We start from the raw sequence: 25,381 nt of genomic DNA on the forward strand, positions 1-25,381 counted from the left end.
ATTGTCCACATTACTAATTTGGAAATAAGCTGCTATTTTAGCAGACACATCCTCGTCTGCAGGATTTACAAAAAATATAAATTAATCAATTCAGAAAATTCCTGAAATGTAGCACTAAACTCTTCCAGAAGTGTGTCAAAATGTCGTGCAAATAGAGCAGTAGAAACACTACTGTCAGTAAAGTTGAGTTACGTTCGGTTTCAACTAACAAATATTTTTTTTTCTAATTATAGAATTTATAGTAAAGTTTATATTAAAGTTTTTATGAACAGTGTTAAAATGTCTCTCTACGTTAGACTTTTTAGGAACAGCAACTCTTACATTGCATAACAAGCATACACATTTTCCCTAAAAATAAACAAAACCAAATTGTTCTTCATCTCCACGTTCAAGTTATAAATCTTTTTATTTATGTTATCCTTCATGGATTGTAAAAATATAATATAGAAATATATAAAATTATTAGAAATACATCAAATAAATCACTGATTGCCACTTTGTCACTCTAGAAAAGAGTTCAGGGTACTAGCCTGTTGCGACAGAGGTGCGTAACCGTAACTTGTGATGTGCGATTCGCATACACACTTTAAAAACGGGGCTCGGGGGCACTTGGCTAACCGCGAGCCCCGTGTTAGCGCCCGCTGTTGTAAACAGTGGCTTTCGCCCTGTCTCCGTTTTCTTTTCAGCAGATCAGGTTTTCTTCACGTTGAACAGCAGCCAATAACAGTAGATTGACTACAGGACACCCTTTTAGCTATTTCACGAGAGGAATAGCCTTCTCTATTCAAAGCTTGAATCACACTTTTTCTGCAACGTGTTAATTGCAAGTAACTTGCCATAGCAATCTCAGCACGAAAATGCGAAAACTAGCGCTTTCTGTCCATCTATACCATAAAAAATTCTCATAGCAGAAGAAATGTGTGTGTGTGTGCGTATTATTTTATATATTATATAAAATAATATATTATTCTCATTATTCTCTGATGAGAAGATTTATTTTTCTAAACTGATAAAGGCTTTTAATTCAGAAAATGGAATTTGAATTTTGGTGTTTTTAAACCACATACAATATTATTGATTTCGATGGAAGATTTATTGCATTCCTGAACCTAACAAGTGAGAATTATTAAATTCGATATGGATTAGAAAGTTCAAACAATGGAAGTGCTTCGGAACAAGCAACTTTATAGTCTCCGAGTAAAGTATTAATGTTCTCTGCATGCAACTTATCCTATTTTGTGCACACGGGAGGATCAATGTCAAAACGTATTTCAGAACATCGATCGTCTATTCAGTTGATTAAACGTCAAGAGGCTGGCATTTCATGAGAAGAGATTAAAAACGATAGACTATCTGTGCTCAAATTGGGGAAAATATTATTATCCAATGCATCCTCAGTTTTTATGGATTTATCAGTGTAACAATGGATATTGAGTTTATATAAGAATGTGTGTTTTTACTTTATTGATTTTAGTTATTTTAATACGGTGTTCATTTTGGAAATGAATTTTTGTAACAAATTGGCTGCAGTCCAAAAATTACTGTTATTAAATCAACAAAACATTAACTTTTAAGTAACCGTACTCCACAAAATTTTATTACACGTGATTGTTGCAACTTGTGTTGCAACAATTGCGTGTGGCAATGTGTTGTATACAAAAACGCACGCTTGTCAGACGAGTTTGTTAGCATTTATCCAAGCGGTAAGACGAAGTGGGTACATCGACCATGTTTAATAGTCCGCTTATGCTTCGAAAATAATCTGCAGGGTTTAAACGCATTAAGCTGTGACCAAAGACTTTGCCAATTGTGTCACTTAAGAAATGGAGAAGCACGTTCTAAATCTTCTAGAGAACTTTAAAGCCTGCATAATAAGTATAATTCTCATAGTATTATGTACGTGTTTCTTGCTTTTTCGCATAAACAGTAGAAAGAAGAAGCTACCGCCTGGTCCCACTGGTTTGCCTTTATTGGGATATTTTCCATTTCTAAAGAGAAATGCCCATTTACAGTTGGCCGAATTTTCCAAAAAATACGGAAAAGTGTTCAGGTAAGAAAACTACGCTTCGGTGACTAAATTAGCAGCATGCATTTAAATTTAAAGTTAGCAGATCAAAACTGAATCACCGTATAATTGTTTTAATTTATAACAATTCAGGGACGAAATTTTTTCATTTTCTATTTTAATGTCTTTTTTTTCTTTGTTTTTTTTTTCTGGGTGATTATTACAAGCTAATAAGTGATTGGATTCAATGTTTACATGTTAGTATCATTCAAAGGCTTAACTATTCGTACATCTAAGCTCGAAGTTGTTACATTCTGACTGCATTTTTCAAAGGATTTTTCTTATAAATGCACATACACTTATAGTTTTAATGCAGGTATGATATTTCCTTTTCGGTTGAAATGATCTGGATTCTAATGGAAATGTAGAACACTTAAACCTTTATGACAGTTTCGAAGAAGAACATGAATCAACTAGTCTCATACGGAGATGTAGGAGATTTTCCTTTTGGAAAATAGGGTTTTATCATCCGCCAAAAAAAAAAAAAATACCCTAGCGGTTTCAAGAACAACACAGTTGGCATAAATAGCTTATATAGATGTAATTTTTCTGCCAAATCAACATAATGCTAATTCTGAACTGGAGATAGGTGCATGCAATCATTAGATGACTTCAAGTATCTCCGTGATCTAACTCCCGCCCGTGTAAAATGAGCATATCATTACACGACAGGCACGATCAGCTATTAGAACCACGAAAGGTATTTCATGGAGTCTCAAGAAAAATCAATAAAATGCTGTACCAGTGATCAGACTTATTCTCTGCACGTGTCATACCATTTCAAGACACCTCAGAAGTGTCTTGAAATGGTATGACACGTGCAGAGAATAAGATAACTATGTCCATTGAGAATTGTGACTTGGTCATAATTCTCAATGTAGTTTACTATATGAGGATTGGAACAACCGTCAAGGATGGAATTTGAAAAGATGTAGCAGCTGACAACTATTCATCAGAAGAGAGCTATTCTTTTAACTGATGATATCACTCCCTTTCTCCAGACGCTTTCCATAAACGCCCCCTGTTGGTGCATTATGTTTCCTATAAGTATGTTAATGGATGCTGCTCCACTGAACTGACAATTACCATTTTCCACTTTCCTCTAATTCTCATCCTCATTCATTTAGTTCTATACCTTAACTGCTTGGAACAGTCTCCCCAGTTCTGTTTTCTGCTAATGATTACGGCATCAGGGCTTAAAATAACTTATGTCTTCTTTATAACCACATTCCCACACACGCTGTATTGCCACGTTATCGGTTTTGGGACCTGCCATGTGTATGGCTGATATAAAAGTTAGAAATGTGCTCTAAAAGCAAGAAAATTCAGCAAATAATTTATAGACAATTAACCTCCCATGAAATAGGTTGATGCGATAGATGATTTTGGTTTAAGTGTACCTTCTATAAATAATAAAGTGGGGAAGGATTTTTTACTAGAATCTTCAACGATTTAAGTAAATACGGTCAGTCTTAACTTAAATCATTCTTCTTCATCCTTGAAAAATACTACCCCACTTTTGTCTAAATAGCAACAAAAGACAAGCCTTAGTGCATTATTTTTACAAACCCATATATGTGGAGTATTGCATTTTAAAACATAATTTCATCAATCAGATATTTAGAAAACCTTTTGCAGAAAAACAAGAATACGAATCCTGTCAAAGAACTTTTAAGGGCTTTTCAATTGAGAGTATACCATATGGGGATGGCAGGCTCATCATCTTGACAAAATAACAGACTAGAAATCTGAAATTAATTCTTCCACACAACATTATACACATACCAGCCCCTGAATTAGAAATCTTCAAGAAGTACATAAACCCTCACTTATGTAGTGCATATACACAATACTTAGACACGCACGCCACTACGTGTTCTGGGCAACTGTAGTTCGATAAAGGGCACATTATGGACGCCCTTAAATCTTAGCACGAAGCTTCACCACCCCCATTCCACCATTCCTCTACCTACCTCATATACGAGTACATATATCTACGGGAAGAACTGCTGCTAATCAACATCGATATTCAGCTTTACACTTTTGAACCCAACTTTTCTTCTTCTTCCTTTTTCATTCTATTATATTTCTGTTCTTTTGAAAGGATCCCCATACTGTTTTCTGTAATAACAGTTACAGGCATTTATTTACAATTGACCATCAATAATGAGGTTTATATCTCATCGCAAAGTGAGAACAAACATTTATTAATTACAGGCAATAGCCTCCAGCTAAAGTATTAATATTCGATGTTATCTTCTTATATTTTGCAACTTATATTTTTCAGGATTCTTCCTTTACTCAGGAGCCAATGATACTTATACCTATGGAGAGACATATTAGAGAAATATATTGTATTTTTATTTTTGGTGAAGATATTATTATTTTTATTTATTTATTTATCTAAATTTTTCCCACCAGGAAAGAAACGTTGCGAACTATTATGAATTTGGAATTATTTGCATTTGCTTCATAGTCATGCTAAGGCCTAATAATAGGTTTTGCATTTGGGAACCGCCACTTTGCACTACACTAAAACAAAGCATTAAATAGCACTACATAAAACAAAATATTCACACTTGTAGATGCGTAGCATTTCTAATCATTTGTTTATTTGTTAATTTTTTTTCTTTTAAAATTAACATTTCGTATTATTTTTTTTTTTCAGTTACACTTCAACAGAACAATCGAATTCCCCAGAATTAATAAAGTAAAGAACGACTGAAAGTTAAAACCTTAAGCAACAAAAAAAGAAAATGAAAACATGAAAAAAAATTTACCGTTTTTATAGCCGGAGATATCATAAACAATATCCTAAATATTTATTATATTTTATTTCAGTAAGCATAATAAATTTAGAATAATAACATGCAATTCATCTAGTTCAGCTTTTAAAATATGACTGGTGGTAATAATATTTGAAATTTAGTTTGTATTTTAATGTACAAAGATAACACCAGATGGCAGATAAATGTGTTAAGATCAAGACCATTATCAAATTTTGAAATCGCTCTCGTCATTGAGTTACACTTATCTAAACGAAAGGATTAAGCGTATATAGTACAGTAGGTTTAGGACTTCTATTTGACATTGTAAAATAATGTAAAAATACGAATTTGACATCTACGGGATTTGAAGTAACGATCGCCTGACATAGAATGGAGTGGCATATTATAAATCTTGCAGAGAATGATTTTACAACCTATGCAACATGTGCATTGTTCATAGTGTCATGTGCAGTACTGTTCCTTCGCCTAAACAGTAGAAAGAAGTTTCCGCCTGGTCCCATTTGTTTACCTGTAGTTGGGTATTTTCCTTTCATTACGAAAACTCCCCATTTACAGTTGGTGAAACTTTCCAAGAAATACGGGAGTGTGTTCGGGTAAGAAGCCTGTTATTTATATAGATGGTGTAACGCATTTATATGAGATTAAGCAAAATTAATGTTCTTCGGTTTTATAAATGAAACTTTATACTGAAATTATTATTATTATTATTATTATTATTATTATTATTATTATTATAGTATGCGATATAATACGAAAATGCAATAATATTATTGCATTTTCGTATTATATAAATATCGATGGGATAAATACAATAATGCAATAATATTATTGCATTATCGTATTTATCCCATCGATATTTATATTTAAGAGTGTGATTTTTCTATATATATATTTTTTTCTCATACGGTCTATTACTGTCTATATCCAGAATGTGCTATAGATAGTAATAGAAAAATCATGGAAAGAATAGTTAATGAAAAATTATCTACATATCTAGAAAAATTCAATATACTCTCCAATATCTAGTACGGATTTCGTAGAAATATGTGAGAAATCATCCAAAGAAACAAACAACTAATCTCTGATCAAAGGCCACCTTGTGTTTGCACTAGCTCTTGACTTCGCTAAAGCTGTTGACACCTAGAGAACCCAGTTGATATAAGAAAAAGCTCCATAATTGGTTCGTAAACATTTCTGAAAAACTTACATGACAAAATAAATTGCACTTACAGTAACAAAATTGAGATTAATTATGACATTTCGCAAGAAGCAATTCTACCTCCATTCCTTTTCAATATTTTTGTAAACGATCTAAAAAACTATAATTATTCAGTTAGATCTATCCGCAAGCAGATGTCACAGTACTCATTAATAATTGTTTAATAAGGCCCCTTAACAGCCTCACAACATTTACAGACACACTTAGACACTGATTTGTTGGAGTAACTCTACAGCAATAAATCTGAACTCATCATATTTAGAAACCTTCAGATGGTTATCTGTCACGTATATCATCGAAATATTATATCTAATATTGCTTAAAAGAAATAAAAAAAAAGATTTTTTGCCCAATAATCCAAGAAATTAAAAACTGCAAATACCCAGGACTGCTGACTGCAATATGCAATTGAACACACGCATTAGTTATATACACAAAAACTTTGCATGTTACTCTTTAAAATGCACTAATTACAAGACACGTTACCTTCAATTAATAGGAAAATCATCTACAAATCTTTAGCTGTCTCCTTTGTGAGCTATGGAATATTATATTACTATGATTGTTATGAAAAAAAAAAAACTAAACTCATTATACAACAAATTGATGGCAACAACAGCTCTCGACCATCAATGTATGTCAATAATCAATCTTATAACTGTACCAAATCTTAGACATTAGAAATTGTTAATGACTGCTAAGTCACTACTCTTTCAGAAAATACCAAATAACAATAAATATTTCGCATCGAATCAGACCTCAGCATATAACATACATTAAGAGTAATTATAATAGTGCATATGGGAAAACAATATATGTCAGTTCTATATATCAGACCTACCTATGAAATATATTTGCGTACAGTATGAAAAACCTAATTTCATATGTTGTTCTAAAGAGAGTTTTGTCGTCCTTATGCTAAATGCTATTGAAGTAGACAAATATCAGAAAGTGAGTCATTTTATTGAATCAATTATAAAAACTATTATAGGTCTAATTATTTACTTTAATAGCACCTGAAACAATATAAATTAAACAATGGCTTCAAAATCGTCATAAACAATTATTTATTGTTCAAATAAACAATAAATAGACTCTTGATATTATTGTACTTATTATTGTTAAAATAATTACATATATTTAGTAAAAATAAATTCCCTCACCATTGTACAATTTATTACAAATTATAAATTTACAAATTTACAAATTACAAATTATGACACTATTGTTAGTGTCGTAATTATAATGTTTTAATTGTACTTTCTTTTTATTAAAATATTTCTCATTTTTTTACTAACAAATACAAATTCGTCGTATTATTCAAAAGCTATATTTTAAAATTTAGAATTAATCTGGACACATACAAGGTGAATATGGCAACTTTTAAATAAAAATCCTGTTAAAGCAAACTGAAGATTTTGCTAAAACATAATATGCTGTTACTTTATTTTATTATGCTTTTTGCATAAAAAAAAATTGAACTCATCTTGAAATCATGATATTCTAGAAGAAAAACTGCAATTGCTTGAAAGAAGAAGTGGCATTTGCTCTAATAGAAAAGTATGATTAGTAGTTCCCTTAGCAAATACAGAAAAAATAAAAGGAGTTAATACAAGAGTGATGCATTGCTTAGTTGGTTTCATTTAAATTATGGCCGAAGCAGATAAATCAAAAAACTCTTTGCTTCCTTCAGCTAATAATCGAACCTTGATAATTTAATTCGTTTGCAAGAAACAAGTAAATAAATAAATGGATATATAATTAACATAAATCAAATGCTAATTTCAAAAATTATTTTGTTATATTCCAGTATGAATATTGGTAGTCGCTATGTTGTTTTTCTAAACGATTTTGAAAGCATAAAAGAAGCTTTGACTAAATCGGATTTCCTGCACAGACCAGTACCATCTTTTCTAAATCTTCTTCCTGGTAGTATAAGTAAGTAATAGGTAAAGAACTATTATATTCATTGACAATGCAAACTGAAGTTAAGTTTTCTTTATTATGAGTTTATTGTAAACTGTTATTACTTCGAATCTCACTTAATTAGAGCATGAACTAGGAAATTACAAACATGCAGAACAACGTCAGATGTATTCTCTTTATATTGGAATATATTAGAACTTATTCTGTTTACTTACAACTAGAATTAGCATATAATGCACTTTATACTTTTTTTTAACAGATTTTGGTTCTGAAAATGGTTCTGTGTGGCAAGAACAAAGAAGATTCGCCCTTCATGTACTTCGTGATTTGGGATTTGGCAAAGGTCAAATGGAAGATCGAATAAAGGTAATTAGAAATAACGTCATGGAAGCTTTAAAAGCAGACAGCACGTGTAAGTTAAAGGCAACAGTTATCAAAATCATCTAAAGAACATACTTTATCTTTTGCCCTTACGCTCCAACCAAATTGATAATAGAAGAGAATGAAATAATGATAAGACACAAGTACACGAGGTGAATGTACTAATGAATATTATTAATGTTAGTTGGACTGTCAATACAGAATTTTCGGTTGTTGGCATTGAGCAAGTAAGAGGATAAACTAATATGTTTACTACGATTTTGTTCGCTTGAAATTTCGCAATTACACATGCTGAAGATATTCCAAGATTTAGATGGATTTTAATACCTCATGAGACTGTTAATAAATCTAAAATCTCATCATAAAACGTAACATTTTTTGAAGTATATATCGATTTAAGAAAACATTAATTCGATTAATTAATTATAAAAGATTGTATAAATATACTTTATTTTTATAAATGTTTTGCACATATTCAATAACCTAATCAACTCGCCAAAGTTAACAACAGCGCGTGCTCTGTAGGTAAGGTCATAGATTGCTGTCAGAATTCTCTGTTCTTTTTTTATTTTCTTTCTTTCTTTTTCTTCTTCTTCTTTTTCTTCTTCTTTTTTTTTCAATATAAGATAAACCAAAATGAACGTTGGATAATATTTTAAGTGTTCTTCCCTTTATCGTGCATATTTATTACAAAAACAAAAATTATTTGACACCTGGATCTAAGAGTTTTGTTGTATATTTACAGGATGAAATATGTGCCTTTATAAAAATAGTTGAAAAGTACAATGGAAAGCCTACTCACCTGCGACCTGCTCTTATGGCCAGTATTATTACCAATATTACCTCTATGGTGTTCGGGAAGCATTTGGATGAACAAAGAATGAAATATCTTCAAGAACTCACTGCTGCTGCAAGTGATGGTTTTACACCTTTTGAGTTAATTACATTTTTCCCTTGGCTGACTCCAGTAGTGAATGCCTTACAGTGTTTACCAATAATACGAATTTTTAGCAAACTGAATCAAATTGTTGAGTAAGTATGAGGTGCTTTTATGTATTTACTTCATATACGACTTTTTTTACCTATAAGGCTAATAACTAAATTTACTATACTAATAATAATATATAATTTTTAATATGAACTGTGGTTGTTTGGTAGCAATTCAAACAGAAAAGGTTTAGATAAGAATAAAATATGAAATATAAAGACGAGCCATATTTATTTACAATATTCTAAGGTAGGGATTTGTGTTTTATAATAAAGTAATTGTTTACAATAAAAGAGAGCAGTAGAGATTAAATTTACATCCCCATTTCATTTCTACTGAATATGATTAACGTCATAATCAAAACGGTTTCTCCCTCTTCTTCACTATAGGATATTGTAAGGATCAGCAATATCGGTTGTAAATGTCGTTATGAAAAGTTTAACCTACATAAGATTGCTATTGAATTAGGAGAAAGTCTGAAGATGGAAACTGTCAACCTTGACTTATTGTGCGCTGTAGAATAAATTCAATAAACAGGAGACTTGCGCTGTGTATGGCGTTTTTGTCAACTAGACATTTATTGCACCATTTACCTTTTAAGCTCCAATATCTATTTATGCACGTATACAGACTTCAAATAAAATCAGGCTATCTCTACAAATCAACTAGTCAAGGAGACGTGTAAATTAACGACATTAGACTGACTAGCAGTATATGGCTGTTTATATGACATTATTGAATATAGGTTGCATATTTACTGCATAGTTCTGGAGGCTGCTCATTAGCTTTTCTGACTACTAATTTATGTCAGTTTTTTTTTTTGAATATTTTCGATATTTATGAAAATATTCAATTTTCATAAATATCTACGTCTTCCTATAGGAAGCTTTTGTGACATAGCTGTTGACGTAAACTACAATGAAGTTCTCGCTGTACTTAGTCGGTACTTAATTAATTTGAAATCTTCTGTGGTTGTTTGAAGAACCACCACCTTAGGGGCATGACTAGTTTTTAAAATGGGTCAGACATTCGTCAGTAGTACGGATTTCAATAAGAGAAAATTGGAAAGCTGAAATGTTTTGTTTTCAATAATTTAATACTCTTCAAAAAGTTTAAAAATTCTTATATTCAGTGGAAATTCTATTGAGATTAGTGTTCTTTTACCGAAAGAAATTCACAATAGGATTGTGCTTAAGTATTTCTTTCGGTGATTACTAAGGTGATTGAGCTTTCAACTTGCATTAAAATATTTGTGTTAACATGTTTTTAGGGAGGAAGTTGAATCTATTAAAAAAAGTATGGATGAAAATTCCATTGGTAATTACGTTGATAGTTTTGCTTTAGAAATGAGGAAAGGAGAGAATATCAACAGTTCTTTTAATGGTAAGTATTTATGCATTCAACAGAAGAAAGAAATAATTTCCATTCATTCCTTTATTTTATTTATTTATTTATATTTTTATTTTTTTATCATTCTTGTCGTGCAGACTTCCAAAAATAAATAAACGGTATGAGTAAACTATTCTTGAGAGCCCCAAGTTGAAGGCAAAGTAGGGTTAGGGAAAGATATATTCTGAGTCATCATCTTCGGATATTTAAATATTCACAGTGTTATTGGTTCCGTTCGCCACACGCACTTATCTAAGAAGCAGAAACGTTAAGAATTCTGGTCTTGTTTAATTTTCATAAACAATATGCCACAAATATTCTGTCTATCTGCCAGGCGTGCATTCCTCTGTAGCTAAATTACTTATTTATCTTTCCCTTTCCCTTTCGATTCAAAATATAATTGTGTCACATTTCTGTTTATGTTTTCATAAGGATTTTTAACGTAATTTTCATTCAGAGATGCAGACCTTTTCTTCCCTGGAATGTAGGAATTTTAGTCCTACAAAACACATCCCAAGCAGAGGGCACACGCATGCATTGGTTTCATTACCTTAGTTGCTTCTAACCAATCCAACCATGTGCAAATACAGTTCATTAAATTTTCATTTTCTGTTTCTATCTGTAATAAAATGTAAAGCAGTTTATAACAAAGAAAACTGGATATTTTAATGGGTGAAAAGAATTTCTGTCGGACTGTTTTCGTCTCTTATTGGAGTTCATTGAATTGTCAAGGTCACCTACAACGAAATGCCTTCTTAAATTATTTTTTTTCTTTAACTTTCCTCCATGAAAATTTGGCTACATTGATAAATATCATCATTCTTGCTTCTCTCTATTTTTAAAGAGAGAAAGAGAAAGAGAGAGAGAGAGAGAGAGAGAGAGAGAGAGAGAGAGATCAACAGAATCTTGTGAAATCTGGATAGTAAAAGAGATCCAGATTCTGATGAAGTATTTCAATTACTCTGAGTGTTTATCCTTGTTTAGCTGAATTATTGGTTTATGATGACTTAACTGTTCTATGTATTTGGCCTGCAGCTCATCAGAAGCGGTCCACATCTAACCGACTCTTTAGAACTTAAGAATTAAGTACCGAGCACTCAAGATTTAATCTTGGTGGGAGCCGAGTTGAGTAGACGATATGAAAATAGATACTACGCATTGCATACGAGCTATGACTCAGCATCTGCAGTGATCGCCAATACACGAAACCCGTGATCTCCTCTAGCCCGACTCAAGCAAACCAAATAGCGCTGGGTCCGCCCGAACACTACCTTGTTCGCTTTGCGTTCACAGCGGCCGTGATTCCCGAGAGCTGTAGAGTATTCCCACCTTATGTGACCGCTAATTCATAAGTAGTTCATAAAAAGCTAATTCATAAATAGAAGACACGGCAGAACATAAATAAAAAAATAATTTTAATTAGGAAAAGATTTTTGGAAAATTTTCTAGAGCTATTTTTTCTTTTTCTTTTTTTTTGGGGGGCCCTTCCCCTCCCCTTAGGTACGCTACTGACAGCAGCAAATTTTAAACTTCCAAGTACATTTTTGTTTTTCTATGTTGAATCCTTTCAAGGATTCATACGAATGATGATTAATTGTCATCATTCCTACGCTAAAACTCTTACCTATAATTATAGGACAAGACATTGCCTTTTATAACCACCCTCGAACAAATATCAGGTAATTATTTAAATAAACTAGGGAGCTTGTCCTTAATAGTTCTAAAATATCTGATCGCTTTAATAACCAGTTCTATTAATTAAGGCTAAGCTATTGGGACTCTCATTAATCAAATAATCAAATTACTTGAAATACAAAAATGGATATCTCATCCCTCAAAACGGGCATCCTGTTGAAGACCATACAATTAATGAAAGTGATAAACATAAATTGCATTAATTGTTTCCGACGTAATGATGAGAAACCCAATCCACCACTTAAAATCCCAAATTGTTTGCTAGTCTCTTCCTCGGTTGCCTCATATAATTAGTGATAGTCTTGGGCTAGGCTATCTATTACTGTTTTTTTTAAATATTTTTAAATAAAAAAAATAAACATAATAAATAAGCATAGAAAGATAATAAAATAATAAACACAACAAAATAAATCTCATCTCCCTTTTTACCTTGCTGTGTCGAGGGTTTATTAAACATCGGACCTCAAACCTTTCACAGGATATCATAATGTGGTTTAGCCTAAGCCCTGGTGTATCCTATGTCCATAGTGCTGAGTTCTCAAATACGGTTTGCCTGCTTTGTGGGATGAAAACCCCAGGATAAAGTAGAGACAAAACCTTACTGTCCACGCCTAAGACCGCCTAACTTGGCTGTGGCAGATCCTTCAGCTCCTCACGGACAAGAATCGAACTTAGGACACTTCTTCCCCAAGTACATGCTTGCGAAGCGCACAGCCACTAGGCTAACCGCGCGGACAAAATAAATAAATAAACATAATAAAATAAATAAAATTTAAGCTATCATACAGAAACTTACAGGGCTGTTAAATGACTGTTTTCGACTCTCGTTGATTTCAGAAAAACACTATCGTTGGAAACGCATCTTGGAAATGGAAAACAAATCGAATATGAATTGTCACCCAGGGAAAAGAGAAGAAGAATAATAACAGTTTCATGCAGTATGAAATCTACTCAGTTTCTCTTGTATAAAGTAAATTATTTCAATGGTTGTTTTGATTTAGCATCTCGTAAGGAAGAGTAGTATTATCAGAAGAAGTGATTACGATTTTGTACTCAAGATAAATGTATATAAGTGAGATATATGTGAATGCATGCATATCGACGACAGCATGATCTTACATTTCTAAGGAGATAAGTGTGGGCTTCATTAATAATCCAAATGTTATCAAAATATAAAATATCAACATGTTTTATTTTAAAATAAATACAGTTTCTAGCGGCTGCTACAACTGCATTTGGCAAAAATATAAACTGTGCACAGGACTGAGTTCTCTCACTTTGAAAGAGGTTAACAGTATGCTACTCGTAAAATAAAACAGTTAATGTTCTAAATTACTTTTTGGAACATTAACAATTTTAATTTCTACTAGACTATCATAATTTACGAACGATTAACAACTCATCATCATTCAGTACTTCAATCAGGCCCTTAAGATCCTACGATATTTCAAGTATCCTTGAATAAGATAGTTAGCTCTCTACCTATAAGTATACTTTGTACATGACATCGATCCTCCATCTTTTGCCGGATGGATGTCAAGATAAAAAAATAAACCCAGATTTCAGGGAGAAAAGGCATACACACGACCTTAATGACACCGTCAATCTTAACTTCAATGTAAAAGCCAAGTTGAAGTTCTTTCGTGTCCTATATAGCATTCGAAGCCAAGTCTTTCCAACAATTGAGCCTACGTAGGCTAATAGCAAAGTCATCTGACATTCCAAAGAGTTTTAAGATCATCACAACATATAAACAATATAAACATACCCAATGGTCAAAGATATTAAATGCTAAAACGTACAATTCCAAGTTATTAACAAACACATAAAGAAATTAAACAAAAATTACATAAATTTAAAAAATACAAAAATTACATAAATTTAAAAAATACAAAAATTACATAAATTTAAAAAATACAAAAATTACATAAATTTAAAAAATACAAAAATTATATAAAATTAACAAGAATAGAAAATAATGCTTAGCCCACCCACAGTATAATAACTTCGTCGAACTGAAGCCTTTTGGCTTTTTATTTTAGTAACTGATTCTGAAGTTGGTAATCAGGGCGAAAATTTTGCAATCAACCGAAATTTTTCCGAATGCAACAGGTCTCAAAATTTAAAATGTAGAAAGGCATTAAAATAAATGATGGGCATTCGCTTCAGTTTCAGTTAAAGGGAAAAAATTAGAAAAAAATTTAGAAACAGATTTTTCTTCGATTTTAGACAGATGAATATGGTAAATTCATACAAGAAATATTTTATGCCTGAATCACATTTATTTATTTCCTGCACTATTATATAAATTCGTGAACTGTTTCTATTAATTTTCTTTAAGCATTATGCGTTAAGACATTTTGCGTCGTAATAAATGAAGAAAAAAAAATTAAAAATAACGAAACCAATTAACTAAAACATAAAGAAAAATTTTCTGTTTTATTTTTAAATAGGAAATATGTTAAAAGGAAATGTAACCCTGTTGTTTGGTGCAGGAAGCGACACCACTTCAGTAACAATTCAGTGGGCGCTTTTACTTATGGCAACATTTCCAGATATCCAAAAACGTGTTCAAGCTGAAATAGATGAAATTGTTGGCAACGATAGGATGCCATCATGGGATGACTATCTACATCTTCCATACACTCAAGCAACTATATCGGAAGTATTCAGATGCCAAACGACCATTCCACTGAACCTGCAGAGAGCGTAAGTATTCATTATATTTAATAACTCCACTGAAGTCCATAAGAATTAATTCTATAACAAGTAGTTTTAGAATATTATAAATGTATGTGTAATAACATCACAGAAAGTATATACCACTACAGGATTATTTGTATACGTGCCTGTGAACTTTATATTGGTGTTCATTGTTAATCTAACAAACATCGGAAGGAGGGCAGGTTGTAAGGACAATTGAAAAATGCTCTAATTTACGTATAGACACCTTATTATGGATTCGGAGTATGAGATCGAAATAAAGTAAAATTAAGTTTAAAACTATCTGAATAACTGTTTCGTTATTTATTTATTTATTATTATTTTTTTTTGAAGAGATAAAATTAAAAATGGTTATACCATCAGAAACGGGCACGAAGTGGATATCAATTTTTGGACTGATAGTTGAAAAATTATTGGCTAAGAGAAAAATCCAATTACGAAAAATACTTACTCCATCTCTCTCTTTCTCTCTCTCTCTCTCTCTCTGTGTGTGTGTGTGTGTGTGTGTGTGTGTGTGTGTGTGTGTGTGTGTGTGTGTGTGTGTGTGTGTGTGTGTGTGTGTGTGTGTGTGTGTGTGTGTGTGTGTGTGTGTGTGTGTGTGTGTGTGTGTGTGTGTGTGTGTGTGTGTGTCACTCTAACTGTTACACACAAAATAAATCCCTGGCAAAATCAAACTTGTCTACTGAACGAGAAATACAACTTTTATCTTTTAAAATTTAAATAAAAGAATATCGATTTATTTTTCCTATTATCGAGCTATATCCACCATTTATTCTCATTGAAGATCTGAACTGACAAAAGTATTGTTTTTAACTTCCAGGCTTCCAGTGTATAATTTGTGTCTGTAGGCTCATTAAATAATCTTACATGAAGCAAACATAATAGGGAATTAAGGCAAATATTACAATTTGATTGTATAAAATGATTCTTGACTCATCTCATAATTCTGTTGAACAATCTGAAAATTGTTCAACAGAATTATGAGATGAGTCAAGAATTAAAAAAAAAAAATCTCCTAAAGGAACTACAGTGAAATTTTTTTTTTTATCATATTTATCTTATGTTTGTTTTTATATTTAGTTTATATTTATTTTTTATTTTACTCATTATATATTTTCAATACAATAAAAATAATTTCAAATCAATAACGTTAATTACAAGACTTAAATTAAGGGGGATATTAAATCCCACATAGTTTTAAAACCGAATAAGAAACTCTATGGGATTTAATATCCCCTTAATTTAAGTAATGTTTTCATTGCCGAAATGAAGCTTATTAGCTCTTTATACTTAAGTTAATTACAATATAATTGAAATATATGTATAACAAGGTTATAGTAAGTATAGAACACTACAGGATGTGTGTGTGTATATGTATATATATATATATAATAAACTTTACTTATGAATTTGTGTTGATAATAGAGCAGCTGAAGATTCGACAATAGGAGGTTATGATATTCCGAAAGGAACCATAGTTATCGCTAATTTTTGGGCAGCACATAATGATCCAAAATCCTGGAAAAATCCAGAAAAATTCAACCCAGAGAGGTTTTTATCTTCAGATGGGAAAACGATGATAAAACCGAAATGTGTGATTCCTTTTTCTATGGGTAAGTAATGGTACAAATTATATAACTTATATTAAATTAAAAATAAATTGTTTTAAATTAGTTTTATAAATTAATTAAATATTGGCTTATAGGACAGGGTTTTATGTTCTTTAAGTATCCTTAAAAAAGTGAAATATGATTTAATTTTTAAATGACCCCAATTGTACTTATTAACTTAATTTTCTTATTAGATATTAAGAACAATAAAAAGAAATTGACAACTATATTTAAATGACAATAATGTTAAATACGCACCATTTAATTACCAACGATAATTTTTAATTGTTTTTGACAATTGCATTCACAAGAGACTAGGAAATAAATGTGAATTAGTACTGTAAGTAGGGCCAATGATTACGAAAGTCTACAACAGTGTTTAAGCATGGTACCCGAAAAAAGTAACGGATCTCAAAATATCCGCAGTGCTGTGGACTGCAAATAGTATATTATGCTTTTGACGAAATGTTATTGTTTAAACTTTTATGGCTATATATAGGCAACATATAATGAGAGGTGTGTGGCTAATGCGATCAAGTCTGAGACACTAATACACAGTACAACTTTATTATTGAAATCGCACAAAATTCCAAGGGTTGATTGCCCTCTTTAAAATTAATCATCTTTAGCTATAATTAATTTTCGATTCTCTGATATTCTATTTTCTCTTCGTTCTATTCTCTAATTCAAAACCATTTGGGAAGTTTCTTAGGAAATGACTTTGAAGTGTAATCTACCAAAGGAATCTCCAGGCAAGTTCTATCTATGATGCCCTTTTTCTGGAAAGACCAAAATTCTAGATCCGGAAGAACAATCTAATAAGAGTTTAAATAGGCGTGTCTAAGTGTAGAAAGTACTCTTCTTTCAGTGTTATTTGCAGTTTTTTTCTAGAAAATACGTCTTTGACAAATCGGCGTATCCCTAACAAACAGTAATTATAAAGAATACAGAGTGAGAGAGGCTCGTAGATTTAATTAAAAATTATATCGAGTTCGACATGTTTCGCTATCTACTTAGTTAACAGCATTGTCAGGTAAACAGCAGGGAACATACGAAATATGAGACTACTTAATTAAAAAAAAAGAAGAACGAAATTAAATTGATAACAATCAATAACAGCTAAACAATGCGGTTTACGAGATACATCATGATAATAATTGACAAAACAGAAGCTTTGAAGAAATCACATCAAAATATTCCTTAAATATTCTATGAAAACGCTATCATCTACGTATGGAAGCAGACGGCCCGGCCAATACATATTATGCTGTTCAGAGAATTAGTGTTATGATATTGCAATGAAACAATTTTGTTTCTTTTATGTTCTTGTTTTTACGGATTTCAACCCGTCTCCCCGTCTGATAGAAGTGAAGTTTGTAGCAAGAGCATTGTAATTAATTTCTGAAGATGCACCATACAGAGAATAAAAACCTGTTTAATAATCGTCTTGAATACAAGCCATTTAAACGAATTTCTTGAACAAGAGTATAATTTTTTCTTTCATTGTTTATAATAATCCTAAAAGCCCCAGTTATTTAACGTTGGGATGGTATCTAACTTTTGTTGAATATGGTGAATTGATCTGCATGTAGAAATCACCGCATGTGAGTTGGTTTCCTGTAGAAATCTAATTCTCTGACTACCCCCCCCCCCCCCATCCCCAATTCTCCATAAATAAGGACTTCCAAGAAGGGAAATTTCTTATGTTTCTGAATATCCTGCGTAAATTTAATTTTGATTTAATTTAGAGTGCCGATACATCATTCTTAAGTTTCGCCATAAATAAAAAACTAGCCAAACTGCTTCATAAATTCAACATTAGAACTTGCTTCACTACATTTCCTAAACTTCTCTCCATACTAAGTAGACCTAAAATGAAACATCTTCCTACTCAGTATCCAGTAGTCTACAAGATTTTTTGTGATTGTGGCAAACCATACTACGGCCAGACAACTAAATCCATCCTTTTATGCATGGAAGAACACCAAAGAGTCATATCCTACAATAGGATCAGGGCCACCGCTCTCTCTAGCCACATTCTCTTCTCTATCAACTGGGATGAAGGCCACCAACACCTCGTAGACTGGCCACAAACTTCTAATATCCATGTATGCTATGATGAACTTGAATGAATAATTAAATCTAGAGAAATATCGCTTGATTCATCTCATATTAATAACAGTCTTAGCTTCAATATTTCTGATGCACACATTGCCACTGTCCAATACTGGCGCATTCGTGTCAGCTCACTCATGTAGTCAACTTCAGTTGGAACTCAAGTACGCATTCCTGTTTTTAAATGTACTTGTGTGTTTTATTCTAGATATGTTAATGTATTTTATCATGTCTGTTATTTTTTATGTAATTCTTTGCCTGTGATACCTGAAGAAGTTGAATTTCAACGAAACTAGTCGTATCTTAACATTAAACTTTTTTTCTCGTATAGAGTCATTTAAATTCATTTTTATATACATTTTCTACCGAGTAAATTATGATCAATAATATATATATATATATATATATATATATATATATATATATATATATATATATATATATATATATATATATATATATATATATTAATTAGTTTAAATGACTGATACCGAGAGATAAAGAGGTGACATGGTTTATTTAAAAAGATACTACTAGTTTACTAGTTTCGTTGAATGGATCAACTTCTTCAGGTATCACAATCAAAGAAATATACAAAAAATAACAGAGACTTAAAAATTGCATTAACAGTACTAGTACAAAAGATAGTAATACATTAATGTCTCTGTTATTTTTTGTATATTTCTTTGATTGTGATACCTGAAGAAGTTGATCCATTCAACGAAACTAGTAAACTAAGAGTATTTTTTTAAAATAAACCTAAAAATGAACAATCACAATATATATATATATATATGTGTGTGTGTGTGTGTGTATCTGTGTGTCTGTGTGTGTATCTGTGTGTGTGTGTGGAGACGCTAACTACTCGGCCAACCAGGTCAGCTAAACATATATAAATATTTATATTTTTATATTTATAAAAATATAAATATTTTTATATTTATATTTTTATGAATATAAAAATATAAATATTTATATATGTTTAGCTGACCTGGTTGGCCGAGTAGTTTGCGTCTCCAACAACAGGTCGCGAGTTCGAATCCCACCCTGGATGTTTGTGATTGCCTTTAGATAAAAGAATAATTTTATCACCCACTTTTAGACCAACTCCTGGCTTACTAAAGCTCGAAATGGCTGAAAAGTTTCCGTATTTGGAACTTTTTCAGAGAGAGACAAACATGGAACTTTAGAGTAGGGTTTCCAGACAGTGTAAAAATAAATTAAGAAATTACACACACACACACACACACACACACACACACACACACACACACATATATATATATATATATATATATATATATATATATATATATATATATATATATATATATATATATATATATATATATATATATATATATATATATATAAATTGACAAAAATGGGAAAAACACATCCTTAGTCCGCCCATGGTACAAATGTACTGTAGGTTTAGTAATAATCTTTCGTGGGTGGTAACCACATAAAAATATATAATGTATAAAAATGTAGCACCACAAACGAGGAAAAACAGGAACATACCATATATATATATATATATATATATATATATATACACATACATACACAGTCTATACATAGTATGAAAACAGCCATGGCGCACACCTTACTGGACACGTGTACGATAACGATCAATGGAAATTTTGGACCAATCTTCTTGTATGCATGTAATGAGGGCGTGGACTGTATAGGCTAGTTAAGTGTTGTGTCATTCATGTCCACAACCCACGTAGTTACAGCAGCAGCCTTATGACTCGGTGCTGCCTTCCTAGTTTGCAGTGCTAAAATGTAGGAAGCATTGCGTTGTCTAGAATGTTGAGATACCTCTCGCAGTTTAATGTTCGTGGCACCACAAAAAAAGCTCTGAGCTCAAACGAGGATAATCAGGACCATACCATCACACTGTAACATCCTAATTTCATAGCTGAGGTTGTGTACTCTGGTAAGGAATGTTCACCGGACAATGTTCATCTTCCGCACCTACATCCGTCCATCTCGGCAGAGGGTGTAGCGTGATTCGTCACTGCATAATACAGCTCTCCAAGTTCCACTTTCCACTGTACACGCTGTTTTCATCGCTGAAGACGACAACATGTTGGGTGTTCGGGTAATGTGGGAATTACCTATTGCAGCCTTACCATTGAAACCTTTCTGTGATCCTCGGTTCTGAATCTTTTGTGCGGATTCGTGTTTCAGTTGATGTCTGAAACTCTGCATTCAACGTGTCAGCCGAGGAACTGTGGTTTTTACGTATTATACCTCGTAGCACCCTACGATCACGTTCGGTGAGGGTGGTGTGTCGTTCACTTCGGGTAGCACTTGTTGCTAACGCTCTGTGCTTCCATCTCAATATAGTATCAACGACTGTTGACCTGGAATGATCCAATTTGTCAACAATTTGCTGAACAGATAGGGCTACAACATGGCATCCTCTCACAACACTGCTTTTAAACTCCGTGAATTCCCTTGTAGCAGCTATTTATCCAGGATACAATTGCACTGATTTGAGAGCATCATATTCTGCTGATTTATACCAGTTTCAAACATGTGACTCGTTACATGCCACGATGCACCTTGTCAATACGGGCGTCCGTTGACTTATTTTTAAGCATCGCGCACACACACACACACACACACACACACACATACAGCTTTTGCTGCCAGAAAATCATACGAAGGTGACTAAGGATTTTCAAAGTGTAATTTAATGAGGTTTTTATGCTAATATAAGTAATTATATTTTTACTTAAAAATTAAATAAAATTCACTCTACAGTTTGATGGATTTCATCTTTATTTACTATAAAAAAGTATATTTTTATATTATTTCTGAAATAATTACGCTAAGTAATAAATATTTTATTATATTCATCATTATTTAGGTAAAAGGTCATGTCCCGGTGAAAAAATGGCCATCGTTTCAGTTTTTCTCTATTTTGCAACGCTTTTGCAAAAATTTGTTGTGAAATTACCAGAAGGAGAAGTGGCTGATTTTGAAGGAATGCTGACAGTATCCTTACAACCAAAACCCCAGAAATTATGTCTTATAAAAAGAAAATGAAATACATAATTAAAATATAAAATTCTCAACCCATTTGCAAAAATTTATTTCTGGACTGACAAACGCAGATTTTGAAGTGAAACTTACAATCAAAGCAAAAGGAACTAGGCTTTACAAAAATAAAGCGAGAAATGTATTAAAATATAATATTAAACATTTTCTTAATTAATAAAGAAACCATAATGATAACTGTTGATTTTAATTTACAAGTAAACACCAGTTGTTACCATTTGTAATTACGTGCTTTATACTAATTTTTATTCCACTTGGTCAATACGTGTTAGACTGAATGGCCCATCACAGTGGAGTAACTTTTGCTTTATAGAAATGTAATTAATACAGTCATGCTGTAGTTATCTGTCCAAGGTGTAATAGCAGAAAATGTAAATTCCATCTCCTTGTGATACTCAACTAAACGACATTTGTTTGGTAAGATCATACAGGTATTATCTCTGTCCGTGTCGAATTCGAATTCAGATCAAATCGAGAACATCCTAGACAATGAATTAAGCATGCAGACTATGATTTTGGATTTTCATATGAGGAAATATTGTTTTTACACACAATTCGAACAAATTATGAACAAAGCAGCTTTCGCGATGGTAATGTTACTTCTCATCATGCTTCATTTTCAAGTGTAATCTCACATAAATTGTAAAAGTCATTTCAATGAATAAAGCTAATGAAATATATATGTATATTTCTATTATTTCCTCCATTTCAAAGTAGGTATCAAATGCCTGTTTACCAACGTTTCAAAGAAGAATCCTTCTAATCAAGAATATATTTTACTACCTGATGTTGTGCATCTCTTTAAACATTGCCTAGAATAGCACTTTCTCTAAGTTTAGAGGCGGCATTTATGAATAGCTTGAAGGCCTAGCCAAAGCGAACCACAGATTATAATAAAAAGAGAAACAACATACATGTATATTAAGGACATTCTCATAAAAATGGGATACAATCTTAAAATTACTTGAATTGCTCCAGATAGAATAGCGAAAGCTTTAAAACAATACAACCTAAAAGTTGTCTTTCAGATTGCCAAAACAGCCACAGTTGTTTTGGCAATCAAATCCTCTAAAGGACGTGCAATGTACACGTCCTTTAGAGGATTTTGGCATTTGATAAAAAAACAGGCAACAGGCACATAAATCAGGACTGGCATTTCGATTAAAGAACACACCAAGTAAACTGGAACTCACTAAACTGCCATAGATGTAGAATTTAACAGTTATGTACTGTTGAATTCTACAACATGTCCTACTTCATGTGCAAAAATTAAGATATCATTTCAAATGCACTATGAGAAGTGTAAACCAAAGATCTGCATATTAATGAAGCAGGCCACATTTCTCTGTTTTTCAACATCTTGTTCAAGTTTAATTAGAAAAATAACAGTTATTAATTTAGAAATCTCACTGTGTATACTTTTTGTTTCTAATTCTGTTATAATTTAAGGAAGTATACGAAACTGGTGTAGGAAACTAGTAATTAAATAATAATTACTTGAAAAGATTGTACGTGGTATTCTCCAGACGTAAATGCATAAAAATTTCAACCCACGGAAAACTAAATTAATTAACCTCAAACCGTTCTGTTTTCAAGACGTTATCTAAACAAAACTATGTTTCTGTTTTATATTCTATTCCGTGTTTGGCGATCGATATTAATTCGCACAATGTTAAAATGAGATGATATGACAGTAGAGATGCTTGCCATGCTCGTTGGTGTAGAAAGTCTGTATTACTCATTCTATTTTCAGAGGGCCAAACTTCATAAACTTCACAAGTTCAAATTAGATTAGTTTTTTTTATTTATTTTATTTTATTTTATTTTTTATTTTTATGTTGGGCCCATATACAGGAGGTTGGTTGGTCAACCTATAGTACGTTAGTACTGAATATTGGTGGTGGGTTGCGAAAGGAGAAACTTGTTTACACTTGATTTGAACGCCTGTACGTTGTAGTCCATGGGAAATACGTCTGGGGAAGACTGTTCCACAGTAGTGCAGTAGCCGGGATGAATGAGGAGGAGAAGAAACTTGTTCTGTGGGTGTCGAGGTGTACTGTAAAAGGATGTTGGGTGGCAACTGGATGTGTTCCAATGGGCTTAGTACAGGGTGGGGGTATTATTGATGCTGTTTCAGATGAACCTTTCCAGTGAAAGTATTTATAGAATATACAGATTGCAGAGACCAAGCGTCTATGTGAAAGTGGGGGAAGTGAGTTGGTGAGAGATGGGTCATTTATTAGTCTAATTGCTCTCCTCTGTATTGAGTCAAGCATTTTGAGCGAGCTTTTTGGAGCCCCACTCCAGATGTGAGAGCAGTATTCGATAGCTAGGCGGATATGCGACTTGTATGTTAACAGCAGTTTAGAGGTTACTTTAGATAGGACTGAAGTGAGTGAGATAGGGCAGTAGTTAGATAGTGTTGGCACAAAAAATAACATGAGACATTTATGATTATTAAACCACTATATAGTGAAATGTCTCATCACGGAAGTCCCAATGTCACACACAGAGTTCATCATACCATGACTTAAATATGTTCCCAGTCTCGACACCCACCACACTAAGAAGAAAGAGAATTGACAATTTGTTGATTTCCCCTAAACATCGACGAAACTTTATCAAGTGATAACAGATAGGTTGTTAAAAATGTGATTTTTTTTTATAAAATCAAGTCTCAGAGGTAGAAAAAAAGCACTGTAGAGAGAAACAGAAGTAATAATGAGAGTGAATGTTTATTTGGAAATGAAGCAGAGAGATTGTTATCCCATGAACGACTTTATTTGAAGGGAGCTCCAACTTCATTTTGCTTCATCGAACACTACATTATCACAGAGCTTATTAAACCAGTCTTAAGTCCATTTCTTACTCCACAGAGGAAGGATCATTCGTTTTCTTGTCATTAGAATGGAACCTGTTTTTCATTGGTAGGTGCTCTGAACTTACATAATGGTGTTGATGTTCATATCTTTAATTTTTTTTGAAGAGTGGATAAACGGGAGTACACTAATAGAACTTCTTTTTCTCTTCAGAGAAAGGGCACAAGAATGCACAGTTTTTTTTAAAGAATCTTTTCTTTCAGCACTGCCAATACTTCTTGAGGAGAGAGGGTTCATATCCCTTACTGCCCATCCCCAAAATGGTGAGAGTTAACTAATCTTTATCTACTGTAGAAAGTTAATCTCTTCGAGTTGAAAACTCATTCCCGTTAGCTGAGAATGACACACATTTTGTGTGTAGACAGAGAGATGCTTAATCCCTCAACATATATGAAGAGGATTATAAACTGCCTCTTTTTCAAAAAAAAAAGAAAGAAAGAAAAAAGCTATTGCTTTAATGGAACATGCGCATTAGACGTTTAAATAATTTCCCATCTTACACATGTAACAGACATTATATACAATT

General features: G+C 32.3%; 1 protein-coding gene across 1 annotated transcript in view; it reads left to right on the top strand.

The window, feature by feature from the left end:
* LOC150101514 (uncharacterized) overlaps positions 1–22,656 on the top strand; it is a 41,733-nt gene extending 19,077 nt beyond the window's left edge. Inside the window, exons 9-17 of the mRNA XM_090400819.1 lie at positions 1,928–2,050; positions 5,223–5,447; positions 7,884–8,011; positions 8,259–8,365; positions 9,126–9,412; positions 10,639–10,751; positions 14,906–15,161; positions 16,602–16,789; positions 21,786–22,656. Coding sequence (XP_090256945.1) covers positions 1,928–2,050; positions 5,223–5,447; positions 7,884–8,011; positions 8,259–8,365; positions 9,126–9,412; positions 10,639–10,751; positions 14,906–15,161; positions 16,602–16,789; positions 21,786–21,964 — 1,606 coding nt within the window. The 3' untranslated portion in view covers positions 21,965–22,656. The remainder of the gene's footprint in view (positions 1–1,927; positions 2,051–5,222; positions 5,448–7,883; positions 8,012–8,258; positions 8,366–9,125; positions 9,413–10,638; positions 10,752–14,905; positions 15,162–16,601; positions 16,790–21,785) is intronic.
* The last annotated feature ends 2,725 nt before the right edge of the window (positions 22,657–25,381 follow it).

The sequence above is a fragment of the Typopeltis vanoorti genome, chromosome 11, assembly GCF_054136105.1.
Source record: "Typopeltis vanoorti isolate ZY-2024b chromosome 11, IOZ_Tvanoo_1.0, whole genome shotgun sequence".
NCBI classification, from domain to species: Eukaryota; Metazoa; Arthropoda; class Arachnida; order Uropygi; family Thelyphonidae; genus Typopeltis; species Typopeltis vanoorti.